The sequence below is a fragment of the Crocodylus siamensis genome, chromosome 7, assembly GCF_052110815.1.
Source record: "Crocodylus siamensis isolate JL-2025a chromosome 7, ASM5211081v1, whole genome shotgun sequence".
NCBI classification, from domain to species: Eukaryota; Metazoa; Chordata; order Crocodylia; family Crocodylidae; genus Crocodylus; species Crocodylus siamensis.
In genome coordinates, this window is record NC_143401.1 from 4,135,036 (window position 1) to 4,149,836 (window position 14,801).

The 14,801-nt window shown below is 56.7% G+C and overlaps 1 protein-coding gene across 3 annotated transcripts in view; it reads right to left on the reverse strand.

The window, feature by feature from the left end:
* Positions 1–2,397: 2,397 nt before the first annotated feature.
* Positions 2,398–14,801, reverse strand: part of GRHL3 (grainyhead like transcription factor 3) — a 34,716-nt gene continuing 22,312 nt past the window's right edge. For all 3 annotated transcript variants that reach the window (XM_090057459.1, XM_090057460.1, XM_090057457.1), the window contains 6 exons: positions 14,250–14,383; positions 12,948–12,985; positions 12,158–12,243; positions 11,911–11,996; positions 10,632–10,696; positions 2,398–3,336 (listed from right to left, as the gene is read on the reverse strand). In XM_090057459.1, the coding sequence (XP_089913585.1) occupies positions 3,222–3,336; positions 10,632–10,696; positions 11,911–11,996; positions 12,158–12,243; positions 12,948–12,985; positions 14,250–14,383 (524 nt within the window). In that variant the 3' untranslated portion in view covers positions 2,398–3,221. The remainder of the gene's footprint in view (positions 3,337–10,631; positions 10,697–11,910; positions 11,997–12,157; positions 12,244–12,947; positions 12,986–14,249; positions 14,384–14,801) is intronic.

The window sequence follows — 14,801 nt, forward strand, 5'->3', positions numbered from 1 at the left end:
CTGATAGCGAAGGCAAGTCAGAACCAGTCACGTCAACCGGCTTTCGGCCCGAGCAGCCCAGCTGCCGCCGGACGTGGCGGGGCAGCGCTCCAGAGGAAGCGTTCCCACCCGCCAGCCTGAGCCCTGCAGACTCGGCCAGGTTCATACTTTCACACGACCTCTCAGCCCGGAGGACCTGCTGCCTGTCGCCTCGGCTGCCTGACCCTAACCTTCGACGGGGGGAGATGGCCCCGGGTGCAGAGGCAGGAATGCCCTGCATACCTGCGTGCCGCGCTGCGCCCAGTCTCCCAGCTGCATCCGTCGCGCTGGCAGGGACGAGCCGGTCGCGTCCGCAAAGCCCCTGCCCGCCTCGGAGCGTCGGAGCAGGCCGCGTCCGCTGGGAAGCGGCTGGTGTCTCTCCAAAGGCATCAGCCGCCTCCGCGTGAAACAACCGTGCGAGGCCAGGCTCCTGTTCTGCCAGCACCTCGGTGCCCCCGGTTCCCCCCTGTGCAAAGCGAGTGTAAAGGCCTGGAGGAGAGCGGTGGGGCCTCAAAGGGGATGAGCAGCTCCTGTCCGGCCCCTTCCCTCCCTGCAGACCTCAGGGCCAGGCACTGAACTGGTGTAAAGGGGAGTGTTTCCATCAAAAGGCTGCTCAGCCGCATTTGTCCCCTAGACGCAGATCACCTGGTTCTGCACTGACTGGCGCAGATCAGGAATAGCCCCCGCAATCGGGTGAATCGTACTGGTGGAAAGGAGAAGGGACTCTGATTTCTTCGTCCTCTGCCCCAGCTACAAACCAGCATGGGGCAGATCCTGCCCTTCTTGCCACGGCCCAGGAGACTGGGTCCCCACCGCCTCCCCACTGCCACCCGGGGACTGCGGTACACGGGCACCTGCAGCAGGGAAGCGCGACGTGGCCTCCGCCCCAGCCCTCCCAGAGGGGGCAAAACTGGTCTCTTGCAGAGCAGCTAACTGAGTGCCCCACGACCACTGCCCTGTCCCACGTGGCCATGGAAGGAAACACGGGGATGGGTCTTCTTGCAGCCTGTGCAGGTTTCCATCTCGGGCCTCAGCGCAGCCCCCCCCACGACCAGGCAGCTCTCAAGCCCCCCGCATCCCTGAGTCCTTGGGGGTGCACGCAGCACTAACTTCACCCACGGAAATGGCAGGTGGAAGGTGGTTGCTGAACGCAGCGGCCCGGGGAGTGTCAGTGCTCCTGGGTTGCCCCAGGCCTCGGCAAAGCATCCTGGAGAAGGCTCGGTACCAGGGGCCTTCCTGGTGCGCCCAGCCGGCACATGCTGCGCATCCAGCTCTCCCCCCCTTGCTGGTTACCTGCAGGCCCACCGCGTGCAGGCCCCGGCCCACCTTCAGCAAACCAGAGCCACCCCCTGCCCCTGCCGTGGTCCTCGCATGCCCCACTGCCTCCTCCCCGACCTCATGCCTCTAGCCCCAGCCCCTTCCTTCACACAAGTTTCCACAAGTTCAAGTGCAAATCCAGGCATCAGCATTCCCTGCACCATTTGCAGTGGCCCTGTCTCCCAGGGGCACCGATGCCCCAGGCACTAAAGGGCACGTTTTCCCCTTCATCTGGCCGGGGCAGGGGCTGGAGAGCCCACCAGTGGGTGGGCAGGTTGGGCTGTGCCCAGGGGGGCTGAGCATCAGCACCGGAGGCCAAGCTTCCCCTTCCCTGCTGCAAGCTTCAAACCCACCGGCTGCCCATCAGGAAGGTTTCCCCCCACAGTCCCACTGCCCAGCCCTTCCCCATCCTACTCCTGTCTCTACCGCCAGTGACCCAGAGGCCAGCGCAGGGGGTCCAAGTCCTAGAAGGGCTCTGAGCTAGCCTCTGCAGGGCCCAGGGGCTTGGGGCACAGCTGCTAGAGGCCACGCAGCTCGCGTGGGCCCATTAGAGATGGGAGAGTCCCATGTGGGGAGGGTCCCCACCCCGCGCTGGTGGGTGGGCAACGGCAGGGATCCCCTCCCTTTGAATGGGACAGACACGCAGGCAACTTTCAGAGCAAGCCCGGCTGGGTGGGGACTGGGCCAGGAGGCACCGGGAAGCTGCAGGCCAGGCAAGGGTGTGGGGGGCACTGGCAGGTCCCTGCCCGCTTCGCTATTCATCAAGTGGAGAGAGGCAGGGGCGTGGGAGGCACGGACCGGTTCTGCCCCCACCCACGGCTCCCTCCAGGTGCTGCCTGTCTGCTCTATGGGGACAAGCAGATTGCAGGCAAGAGGCACGGAGACCGCGTCCCCCTTGCCCACGCTGCCCTTTCCAAAGCATGGAGGGACAAGAAACACCCACCAAACCCGACACCGTCTCCTTCCCTCTTTCCCACCGGGCCCTGCCCATCCTTCCCCGGGGCAAAACGTCCCTCCCCCGTCGATCTCAACCCCGACTCCACAGGCTTGGCAGACCGCATCCGCTCTCCAGCTCTGAACCTTTATTATGATGGGATATATAAAAGCAAAAAACCAAAACGAAACAAAACCCCACGGCAGTTACAAACAACGAGTTCACTTGGAAATGTGAAGCAGCTGCTTTTGAAATGCTCTCTGTCACTGCACGGGGGCCAGTATAAAACAAGGCAGGTCTATGCACATATAAAATATAAAAGGGAGCAGACGTCAGAAATGTATAAAACAGCGGCTATTGAGGTGCTAGCGTTATTTACATCCAGAGTTTCGCGGAGGTGGCAAGGGGCCGGCGCTGGCAGTGTCTGCTTAGCTGTCAGCTTTAAACAAATCTGTCCAAGTCTCTTTGGAGAGGGAAGCTTATAAGCGTGGATCAGCCGCAGCTGGACCCCGCGCGGAGGCTCTGCGTGACTGATGGCTCGGTAGAAAGCCGCTGCCTACGGCTGAGTCAGCAAAGGGGCAAGACAAACTGGGAACAAAGCCAGTCACCCATCTCCACCCACGCTGCCACGTGACGGCCAGGCTCGAGTCTCCACTTTCCCAGCGGTGGAACCGGAGGTCAGGCCAGGACCAAGTCAGGACAAAAAATACCATAATAAAATACAAAATAAAATAATAATAATAACGATACACTCAGAGAGAAGCTCTGCGTTCACATTGGTAATGGATCTGCCCGTAGTTCTTGGAGCCAGCGGCACAAGGCTGAGCATGGCACCCCCGCGGGGGAGCCTTCAAGTAAAGGCACGATGGTGTGGCGTCAGGGTGGGCTTCGTCCGGGTCGAACCCGCTGGCTTTGGGGGAGAAGTCCCAGCGTAAGTGCGGCCACCTGCTCCTTAGAGCTCTTTGAGGACAATCTGGATTTTGTCCTCCGCTTCCACCACGTCCAGCAGAAAAGCCATGTGGTTGCTGTAGTGCTGTATGATGTTGTTGTCCATGTTCACCAAGATCCTGGAAGAGGAGAGTGAAGGAGAGAGAGAGACCAGATTAGGCACGTCACCGCTGCCGTTTGCATTGGGAACGGCCCGTTCTGGGGGCCACGACTTGGGCAGTTTTGAGTTCAGACCCTCCTTCTCCCACGGACTGGCTGCGCTGGTCAGCTCACGGCACGTCTGCGTGCCTTGTATTCCCCTGCACCGACGGGGAAACAAGCCCTGCTCTGGCACGTTGTACGACCAGATGGCCTCTCACAGGCTGCTGTGAATGTGCCCCATGCTCTTTCTGAGGGCTTTGTATAGTGACAAATTTGCTGGACTCCAGCAAGTGCTGGGTGGCTCCTTAGGGCTTGCAGGAGGCGCCCAGACTGCTCAGTGAACCACGCTCTTTAATCAGCCTCCAGGACAGCACAGAGCAATAACCCGGAGGGTCTCTGTGATCCCCACGTGCAGCCCACCCAGGCAAACAGAGTGGGAGTAAAGGAAGGTGCAAAGTTCAAGTGAGATGGAGATGCCCGGTTGACCCTGCGCGGACGCTTGTTCTGAAAACAGAAGAAAGGAGACTTCTTCCAAACGAGCAGGATCTGCTTTGGATGTGGATGAAGCTCATTTGGAGTAAGCGAGTCCCCCCTCGTTACAGAAGAAAGGGGCCAAGTCAGGAATCGCTCCCTGGGTAGACGGGTCTTGTGCACCGGCTGCGCACTCCCCAGGGAAGAGCTGCCACAGCCCGAACGCCCATCAGCTGGGGAGCAGGGGTGCTGGCCTAGCCGACCTCCTGAGGTCCCTTCCAACCCTAATCGTCTATGAAGGAGCTCCAGGCTCTTGCTCCTTTCAAATGGCCACACGTTGCCAGGACAGACTCGCACTGACCACCACGACCATCATAAAGCCAGCTGCTTGGGACTAGGGAACACGAAGGTGAAAGAAGAGATTGCCAGCAATCACACCTGCGCCCCTTGTGCAAATGTCAATGATGCCACAGAGCAACTTGGTATCTCGGCTCCACCCCTGCAGCCCTACCAGGAATCCGTCGCCATTCAGAAGGTAACAAAGGAGGTTTCGGTGACCTGCAGGTTGTTAGTGGGGCAGCTGGGTAACGCTTGGAACGGGTGTACATGGAGTCAGCTGCCAAAGCCCCGGCTCCTGCCCACCTCCGAGCTGGGCGCTCAGCCTGGCAGGGCGGCTCGGACACCCGCCTGCCTGCTCGAGGCGGGATGTGCCACCTTAACTGCAGAGCAGAAGGGCCGGGGCGGCGTCACACAGGTGTGTCCCAGGTGCTGTTACGCAACCCGCCAAGACTTGAAACAACAGCCGAGGCTGCTGCAAAGAGCCTTTCACGTTGGATCCACCTCCAGGCGGGAATGGCACCCGGTCTGGAGGCACCAAGTCCCACCCAGCCTCCTTCCAACCCCAAAAGGGCTTCCCATGAGTAGAGGGGTGAACCAGGCAATTCGGATGAACCTAGGAAGTAAATCTGCCTGGCTGCCAGAGCAGGGGGCTCAGTGCCTGCTCCGGCTGCATCCGTGTGACCCTAGCCAAGCCACGTCCCCATTCGGTGCCTCAGTTTCCCTCCTGGTGAGCAGTGATGCTGCCCATCTGTGCCAAATGCTCCCTGCCAAGTTGTGCAAAGGCCCGATACAGATGTAGAGCAATATTAGAGAGATAGGAATTGAATCCAGCCTACACCCAACCTGCACATTGGACACCAGCTTTCTGAGATCAAGGCACCTGTGGCAACAGCCTCCCCCAGGCTCCAAGTGTCACGGCCTCAGCAAGACGGGAGGAGAATCCTTGCAGTCGGTTACCTGCAATACACCCCAGAGCAGGGAGCGCCAGAAGTGCCATGAGCCTCTGGCTACCATGACCCCAGGTGATTTCCTAATCAAACGAGTTCAGGGAAGGGCTGAACAGGAATCCAGACCCGCCTCACACCGACAGGGAGTTCTGCCGTGACTCCTACTGCATCACCCTGGCCGCAGCTTCAGCTGGCTGCCACCTGAATTGGTCCAGTCCCATCACCCGAACAAGAGCCACTCGGGATGCCTTCTCCCCAGACGGTGCAAGTCCAGGGGACAACACTGAGCTACAGTGCTCAACAGCTGGCGGAGGGTCTGGCCTACCGCACTTAAAGACAAGGGAGAATTGATGTGGGAGGAACAGTGGGATGAAGTTGTGCAAGGGCAAATGACACCTTGACATGATAGATGTGGTGGAGTGAAAAGGAGCTCCTCACCGAGCCCAGTATTGGCCGTGAGAACGATCTGCCACAGGGAGGTCCATGGTTAGGCAGCTGGATACAAGAGAGAGCTCATCAGATCCGGTGCCTCCTCGGTCTTCCACGGTGAAGGGCCGAGGCAGCACGCCGCAGCGCTCTCTCCAGCACTCGCTGGCTCATACACGTTGCCTTCCTAGCAGCACAGTAGCAAACCCCTCGGCTGATCGACGGGCCCCTCATCCAGACCAGGTCTGCCTCCAGCGTCTCGTCTGCGTGGGGGTGCTCGTGCTCTGGAGGGGTGGGAAGCTCAATCCCCCCGTCCCATGTTAGCAGGACTGGGAAGCAGTTGCTGTGAGACGGCTGTTTTGCGAGTGTGAAAGAGGGCTGGTCCTTTCACTGCTGCAAATGGCATCTTCGAAGCCAGTCTCAGCTAGAAGGAGACTGAGCTCATCTGGGCTTTAGGAGCAGGCCGGGGCTGGGAGCGTTGGTAGAGGTGGTGTTTGGGAGGCTGGCACGGCAGCTGCAGCCTTAAGCCCAGATCTGGCCCCCAGGGCTGCTATGCCAGCATCACCCGACAGCACCGAGGACCTTGCTCAGGGCACATGCCTGGGTCTCTAGGAAGCAGAGGCGTGCAGCTAGTCCCATCAAAGCCCGCGGGGTGATCCAGAAGCTTTGTCAGGCACATGTTTAACTCGGGCTGGGGCAGGGTTTCCAGCAGCACTTGGTGTCGTTTCCAGCCCTGCCCCACAGGGAGCTCCAGAGTCCTGCTGGAGCAGCCCCAGGGCAATGCTGAGCATGCTGGAAGAGCCCAGGGCACTTACGAACCCAGACGCTCCCACGCCACTGCCAAGAAGAAGGGGAATACAGCAGGCGTAGCTCCACACTGGCCCCATGTCCCTGGCCTCCGAGGGGCTTTGTGCTCAGAGGTGCCTCCGCCTGGCTAGACAGAAGCACCCGGTGCCCAGCCAAGAGCCGGCTGCGTGTTGCGTGACCTGCTGCCATACGTCTCCTGCCGGTCTTCCTCCACGCTCAACACCTGGACCTGGGCCAATAAAAATAATGAGTTCATCTTCCAGGCAGGCACTGGCTCTTGCAAAGCCTGATCGTATCTCTCCTGCTCTCTGCATGTAGGGCTTGGTCTCATTTTCTGAAAATAAGCCTGGCAGCTTGAGTCATTTCCTGGTCACTGAACGATGGGAAAGCTTGCTTCCAGGGGCTGGGGAAGCAGAAGGAGTTATTTCAGAAGCCACGTTTGCAAGTGGTAATTAGCTCATTTGGAAACAAGCCACCCTGGGGAGCGAGTCCCCCTCGCTCTGTTCAAGCCAACTGGGGTCTGGCGTTTCCCACCAGCTGGGAATACCGGCCACGGTCTTCAGTGGAGCCGGGCCATCGTACACCTTCTGGGTTTTCCAGATGTGAATGGCACTTCCTCAATGGAGACAGCAAAAGTCACCAGCTGTCACTTGGTTCCTCACTGCGAGCGAAACACAGACTGTAGGGCAGGAGCTGGCTGTACTTGCACAGCTCTTAGTACCGTAGCATGTCAGAACAGCATCTGGAGTAATGCACCAGCGCTACGCGAGCTCCCCAGAGCAGCTACGGAGGTTCGGCAAGGTCTAACACGAAGCAAAACCCTCCTTCAGCATTGCTTATTCCTCAAGTTACTTTAGAGCGATGACTTCAGAAGCAGCATCCTCGGGCTGAATGAGGCACCGAAAGGACAGCAGGGCAAGGCATGCCCGGGCAGCTTCCTGGCTGGGCTTCACTTGCAGCGGGGGCCAGAAGAAGGGCTTACGTCTAACCGAAGAGCAAGTCAGTTCCCGTGGGCCTTTCCCACCAGCATATTGAGCTCAGCCCGAGAGCACTTCCCCCGAGCCGAGGCCTGTCTGCCATGGGGGCTTGTGGCTTCCACCGCAGGTAAAATTACTCCTCCAAAAAGCACAAGGTGTATGTGGTTGGGTTAAAATATAACCCAGCCCCCACACATTTTATCTGGGGCAACTTAGCAAGGAAAGGAAACCGCGTGCACAATCACTTCAGGTGTCGTTCTTGGGTGCTTTCCTGGCACCGGAGCCCTGGGCGGCCGCGAGGGATCCTTTGACTTGAACAACAAGAGAGGCCCCCATCACAGGCAACTGCAGATTAACAGCAAAGCCCTTCTCCCCATGCCAGCGGCCTCCTCCGAGTTGATTTGCTGCTCATTACTCCCACGTTATTATACTTGTGAAATCCCCCAGCGCTGCACAATGACGTCAAGCCGCAGTTTCGTGGCCAGGGGCCACTGTTTTCCAGACACAACCCATGGATTAGGGAGGTAGACGACAACGGGAGTGCACTCAACGGACTCTTTATACAGCAACACGAGCCCTTTGGTAAATTAGTGACAGCCAGCGTGCCCAGAAAAGCCTCTCCTGTGAGCTGCGTGGCAGTATCAAATGCTCAGCTGGGACTCGGGGATGGACAGCTCAGGAAGCCACTGAGGAGCCCACGCTGGCTCTGCAGTAGGTGCCCAGGGAAAGACGGAGCAGTTCTCTATTTTAGTCTGAAGTCAGACAGAAGATAGGGCAGGGTGGCACGTTAGAGACCGCCTGGTTCAGAGAGCCACGAGCAAAAGGCGGTGTAAAACAGCACAGAAGTGAACACGTACTGGAACTGCCTTTGCAAATTCTGCCTTCGCAAAACGGCCTTTGCAAACTCCCCTTGGCTGCGGAGACAGACCTAAGAGGTCTCTCCCCACCTCACTCAGTGCAGCGCTACCCGTTTTGAAGACCTTGCGGGCATTTTGGTTGTCAAGGCCGAGCTATTCAGCGCCGGTGAAAGGGGATGGATCGGCAGCCCTGGGGACCAAAGTCCTTTGGCGATCCCCAGAGCAACGGGGATAGGATTTCATCTGGTACAAGCTAACGTGGGAACGGACCCGGACCAGTTTATACTAGCGAGGGGCCTGGCCCCGATCAGAGGTGTCCAACTCCAAGGGAGAGGGAGAGGAGTCTGGCTTCGCAAGCAGGAATACCAGCAGGACTGTGTTAGGACCAACAGGCCCTCACTGGGACCTTTGGCTCACACTAGCCCCGGCCTACCTCCAGGCCAGTCGGGACCCCAGGTCCCTGGCTCTTGGGCGTCCCTCTCAGTGGGCCTCCTCGCCCTTCTGACCCTCCTGGTCTTGCCCCCCGCCTGGGCCAGTCAGGGGAAGCTCTGGCAGGCCCTGATGTATGACCCTTACTCTTATCCTGGGGTCCCCCTCTCTGGGTCCTCCTCCACAGGCGTGGGGAGCTGGGGTTACCTCACACCATGACTGGGGCCTCAGGGTCTCACAGGGGACTCTCACTCCCCCCCTGGGCACCAGGTCATGGTGCTATGACTGGTGTTATGTTTGACCCACACTCAGCCTCCCAACAGTGGAGGGCTTATCGGGGTCAGGGCTCAGCTCCCGCTGTCTCTGGCTGAGCCCCCTCTCCCTTCACAGGGCTCCACACGCTGCCCCCCTCACACGGGGGGCTCCACAGCGCTCGTAACACCCCCTTTACTCGGGGTCTCAGGGCTTCCCTCCACAGGTGGGCTCAGGTGGCCAGAGCCGTGCCTGGCCCCAACTCTCCTCCTCGGGCTCTCAAACCCCCACAGGGCTCAGGCAGCCTTGGCCATACCTGGCGTCCAACTCTCCTCCTTGGGGCTTGCACCCCCACAACTACCTCCAGTGTACACGACCCACCCAAAGGTGAGGGCTAGGGGTTAAGGCGCCCTGACTCGCCTTCCACCAGGGTGTTCACTGGCCTGGCATTTCCTGGGGGCTCCCGCACCACTGGGAGCCCCACCAGGCCACCTGCTCCCGGCAGGGTGCAGTTTCTGGTCATACCCAGGACCAGGAGCCTCCTACCACCCCCTACAGCTCCTCCCTCACCTCAGGATGAAACTCGGCAGCCCTCAGGCCAGGCAGTGTTGTTACCTCCCCTGCAGCAGCCAAACTGCCTTGTTTACATGGGCAGCCCTGAGCCTAAAATGGCCGCCCACACTAGGCACCTAGAGGCTGCCAGCTCCAGGGCCTTAAAGTGGCAGGCGCACAAAATTGTTTTCCAACTACTTAAGTCGGTCTAATAAAAGATATCAGATTCACCCAAGGACCTCATCAGAAGTGACGTGAGAGTCCCTCGGCACCTCCGTCCCACCGCGGGAGCCACCCAGGCCGTCACGACGTCCGGTCCTTCTGGCCCGCACTCTGGTTTGGCACGTTCCAGACCAGGACGGCTCCGTCTCCAGCGACACCGAAGAACCACAGGTTTCTCACAGCAGCATCTGGACTCGATGATCTCCCGAGGTCCCTTCCAGCCCTAATGTCTATGAAATCTTCAGTGCACGGTGCAAAGCCCCCACTGGCGACCATGGGAGCTGCCTGTGCCCCACCGTGCTGTGTGCATCCTCGCTTTGAAACATGCCTTGAATTCATGGTGCCAGCTCAGACCTGGGGGCTGCTTCACAGAAGCAATGAAAAGCCTCCCAGAGCTTTTGCTGGGGTGTGGCTAAGACCATTCATGCACAAAGGCTGATGACTGGTACAGCTGGCAACAGGGGTGCTCTGTGCACACCCCACGTGTGCAGCGAGGGGTAGAATCACCAGCGCTGCTCTGCTTTGCTGCTCTCCCAGCGTTTACTCAGCCTCCTGTCTCAGAGCAATGCACGCTGGTCAGGAGAAGCAAACCTCTGCATCTTCCTCTTCTTCGGCAATCCCCCCCAGCCCAGGATGATTGTCTTCTAGGTGTGGGTCCGAAGAGGGCTGGCTGAATCCTAGTGACTGCAAGTAGATCAGTTCACTATCCCCTCCACTTTTCACGTGACAGACGAGAGATCATCAGGTCACCTACCTGGGCATATCTCCCCTCACTCACCTACCTCTCAGGGGATTTTACCATTTCAAACAGAAGACACACAAGCATCAACCCAAAATGTTTAAAGCTCAGATGTTTCTCCACTTTATAGGCTCCAGATGGCACGGCCCTTGCATGCCTTGGCTTTTATTATCTTGTTAACGTGCTATTTCATCCCAGGGCAGAGGACCCATGGGGCAAGGTTTTCACTGGACAGAGGAAAGGCATATGACTTACCCTCGCCTGCACTTTTTGTAGACCTTGTAAATGCTTTCTTCAGGCAGCCCGTATTTTTCTGAAATCTGGGGGAGAAAAACATGTTTTTTTTTTTTTTTTTGCAAAACGGAATTCCAGCAGATAAAAAAAATCAAAGGCATCGTGGAGTTTCAGTCTTTCCACAGAGGGTTTTCCCTCTTCTTTATTTAAAATCTATACTATGGCGATAATCTAGAACAGCGCGGCGTAGGCTAAGGTGATCACAGCACCCTGGGTCTTGGACCGAGGCACCACGGACCACTGGAAAGGGCACCAGACCCGAGTTCTCTTCCAGACTCTGCCCCTGGCTGGCTCTGGGCCCTTGAGCAAGTCACCTCTGTTTCTCTTCCTGTCTGATTTGTCTTGGCCTTTATGCTGCAGTTTCCTATGTGTGGAGACAGATGCACCCGTGCTGAGCCTCTGGGCCTCATAGCGATGGACGGTGGGCATGTGGATTGGACCGCCTCCTGCCTGGCCACCTCAGGGCGTTTGCTGAGTGCTTGGCTGAGTTGCACCTGTTTCTCACGGACGCATCCTCAGTGCACAGTGATGCTGTTCTGATCAGGTTTGGAAGTGCAGAAGGGGGCTTTACATGCATTTCTGTGAAGGGCTGTGTCCGCTCAGCTGCGTTTCCAACCCTATAAACTGACTTGACTCAAACTGTCTCTGCTGGGTTTTTAACAGTTTACAAAACTAACAAAAGTTGAGGTGGGGTTGTGCAGCCACCACTGGATGCTTTACATTCAGTGTTTGTTTTATTCCCACCGGCTCCCAGAGAGGAGCCGGGTTATCAGGGATTCTGCTGATAATCATCACACAAATACGCCCTGTGCGCTCCTCAAACAGGGTGACAGAATTGCAATGCAAGGCTTGAACGGCTCAGGCTTCAGATGGTGCAGAGATAGAGCTAGGGAATGTGGGGGGAATGCTTTACAGTGGAAAAATATGATAACACTGTAATAAAAGGAGCATCCCAAGGCTTTACATTATGATTCGAACAAAAGATGGTGTTGATAAGGCCTGTGCTCTCTGCCTATGGCTCTAAACACGTCGCCCACCTGTTTGCTGGGGTGGACTCACAGCGTGAAGCTAGTGGGTCATTCTGGTCCTCCAGAGAGGGCTGCAGAGGGATTTTGGGTGGCGCATAGTCCTTATGTTGGGTAAATCCTTCACTCCAGAACCCCAGTTCCCCAAAACCATGCTGCCAGGGCCTGGTTAGTTATGGTCCATTTATGCAGCAAGGTCACTGGACAAAACTCACAGCATTCCTAAGTCCCTGGAGATCTGGCGTCTTCAGCATGAGGGCGTCGAAAACTTCTTCCGATTCTCTCCGCACATACAGCAAGACTGAAAGAAATAACGCGCAGCATTTAAACCAGCAGTTGTGGCTGCGAGAATCACTTTTTCAAAGCGTCCGTGTCCCTGGTTAAATAAAAATCCCATCTTAGTTGGCCCCAGCAAAGACATACTTCCAAGGGGAAAGGAATCCCCACAGGGAGATGACTTACCTCTCTGGGGATCTTCTTTGGCCTGTTTGGCAGGCAAAGGATCAAACTCGTCAGAGAACGAAGGGCAGCTTCGTTTTAACGGCAGCCTGAGTAACCAGAGAGGAGACTGTCAGGAAGGTGGCACAACAGAAGCCAAGATTTCAACCGTTCGAGCCGATGTTCTGGGATGGTGACGGCAAAATAGCTACCAGCGTTGGAGTCCGGCCAGGACCCCAGGGTTAACATTTGAATGCAATGGGATCTTTATTGATCACGTGCACTGTGGGTTTTGGTTGTACATCTCACGCAAAAGCATGGAGCTACAGGCTACAGTCCAGAGGTCGCTGAAGTCCAGGGAAGGCTTTCACTGGACATGAGCGTGCCCCATAAATATCCAGCCTTTCCCTCGGCCCCAACAGCTTCGGTTGTAGTCGGTTCCGGCTTCCTTTGTGGCAACACCTGCCTTTGGTTCCTTTACAGGAACATTTGCTCTTCACACCCAGAGCACGGATCACTCTTATTTTTCTAAAACATGGTCTTACGCCCATTAGCACAAGGGTTGCAAATTGCTAACGCCAAGCCAGTGGATTTCTAGTGATAATAGAAATATTCATCCCTCTTTTTCAAACGGGGCTCATTTGAATCCAACCCACACTTGGATTTGCTATTCTTTGTCTGCTTCAAGATGCTGTCCCTTGTGCCAGTCTCTTGGTACATACTAAGGCCAGGAGATACTAGAGAATAGTCATGGACCTGAAGAGGTGAAAAGGGCTGGAAGGTGCCAGATTCATAGCAACGTGCCCTGTCCTACCTGTTTGCATCGATACAGCCCACAGGAGTAGGAAGCGCCTTGACATGGAAAAAACAAACAGAAGATAGATATTTTTAGTTGAACTTTTTAAAAATGCTCCATCCCATGCTTACTCCCCACTTCACAGCCATGGTGATTGTGCCATTAGAGATCACAGGACAGGTCCTGCCCTTGGCAACCAGCTATGCAACCGAAGGCAGAACGGGGCATGGTGGAGTCTGTGCCTGCCAGCATGGGGCACGGGAGGGAGATGGTGCGTGGGGTGAAGTCCTGGCCTCACTGAAGTCACAGAGTCATAAAGAAGAGGGGCTGGAGGGAACCTCCAGAGGTCATCTAGGCCACCCCCTGCCAGAGACGGAGTTGAGCCACTGACTTCAGATGGTTTTCACACGGGGACATTTTAACTCACTGCCTACTGGCGGGGACCTGGCATCCAAAATGCCCATACTTAGTTTTGCCAACATGGTCCTGTTCTCAGTGGGACCACCCTACTGATCTGGAGGATGTCGATCAGTTCATCAAGTTTGGAGTTTTATTTGTAGTCTGGAGTTTTTCAATCGTCCCTGAGATGATCTAAATACATACGTGCACACATGCACGTCTTTGGGATTCAGTGAATTCCTGACACAGAGAAAAATCTCCAGCAAGTCCTGTCCAGAGCACTCCAGGCTACACATCTTGGTCGACCTGGGAAGAGGCCAGACTTCACACCCAGCCTGAATGCAGAGCCCACAATCTCTCAGCGGGTCCTGTATTGCAAACCAAGCTCTTCTGTTCCCCAGCTTTTGCCATTGCTGCACCAGAACCTCTTCCTGCTACAAGGTTGTCTCAGGTGACCTGTCCCCTTTTGGGCGAGCGTGGACAAGTGACTACCCAGCTCCTTAAGTAATGGCCTCTGGAGCAATACCGAGTGGGTGTGGAGGGGGCTGGGTGTAGCTCTGCTCAGCTGGGGAGAAGGTCTTTGGAAAAAGAGAGGCAAAGACAATGTGCGGGACATCCCATACATGGAGGTGGTTTCCCTGGTGCACTTACTTATGGGTCATTCGTTAAAATTGTTTTTATTCTTCCCAACTTTCAATAAACTGCAACCAATACTGATCTACCTCCCTCCTCAGGGAAACCTTTCTCAAGTTCACATCGTGTCCCCAAATTAAATCTCCCTTGATCTTGACACGGCCTGTTAAGAGCAGGGACTCTCTTGTTCTTCTGCTGCACCCAAGGCAATCAGTGCCTCTGGGCCTGAGGCCAGTGCCCGGGCTCTGAGCGGTCTGGGGTGGGGTGTTTGTCTTTCAGAGGACTTACCGTGCCACCTCGGTGGAGATTTGAAAAATGGACGTTAGGAATAAACAAGACTGGCTGGGTTTCCAAGTCTGTCTCTGGCCGGAGGAACGTGATTTCATTCCATCTGAAGCCAGACAGCAGACAGCCTTTCAAACCTATGAATAAAGAGACATCTCACTCCAGGAGACGTTCGCCATTCTGCCTTTCCCAGCCCTGCCCGGGCCAGTAGACGACCATCGCGGCCAGCTCCGGGAGGAGGGTGCCTGCCCCACCCCAACAGCTGCATACGGTGCAGAGCCATACGAGCTAACGCGTCTCACTCCCGGCTTGAAGGGACCAGTTGGAGCTGGCCTTTCACCAGGCCTGAGGCTACCAGCCCAGCCCAGGTAAACTTCCAGCCAGTGGGCAGAACTGTTTCCCTTGGCTGGATTTGAACTGACACCCTGGAGGAGGTGGCAGTGACAGGGAACAGCACCCGAGCTGTCCAGCCTTGCCCTGGCCTCCCCTTTGGGGCATTCTCGTGTATGAAGGATCGCTCTGTCTTTTGTTACCCCCGCTGCACATTGCCTCTCT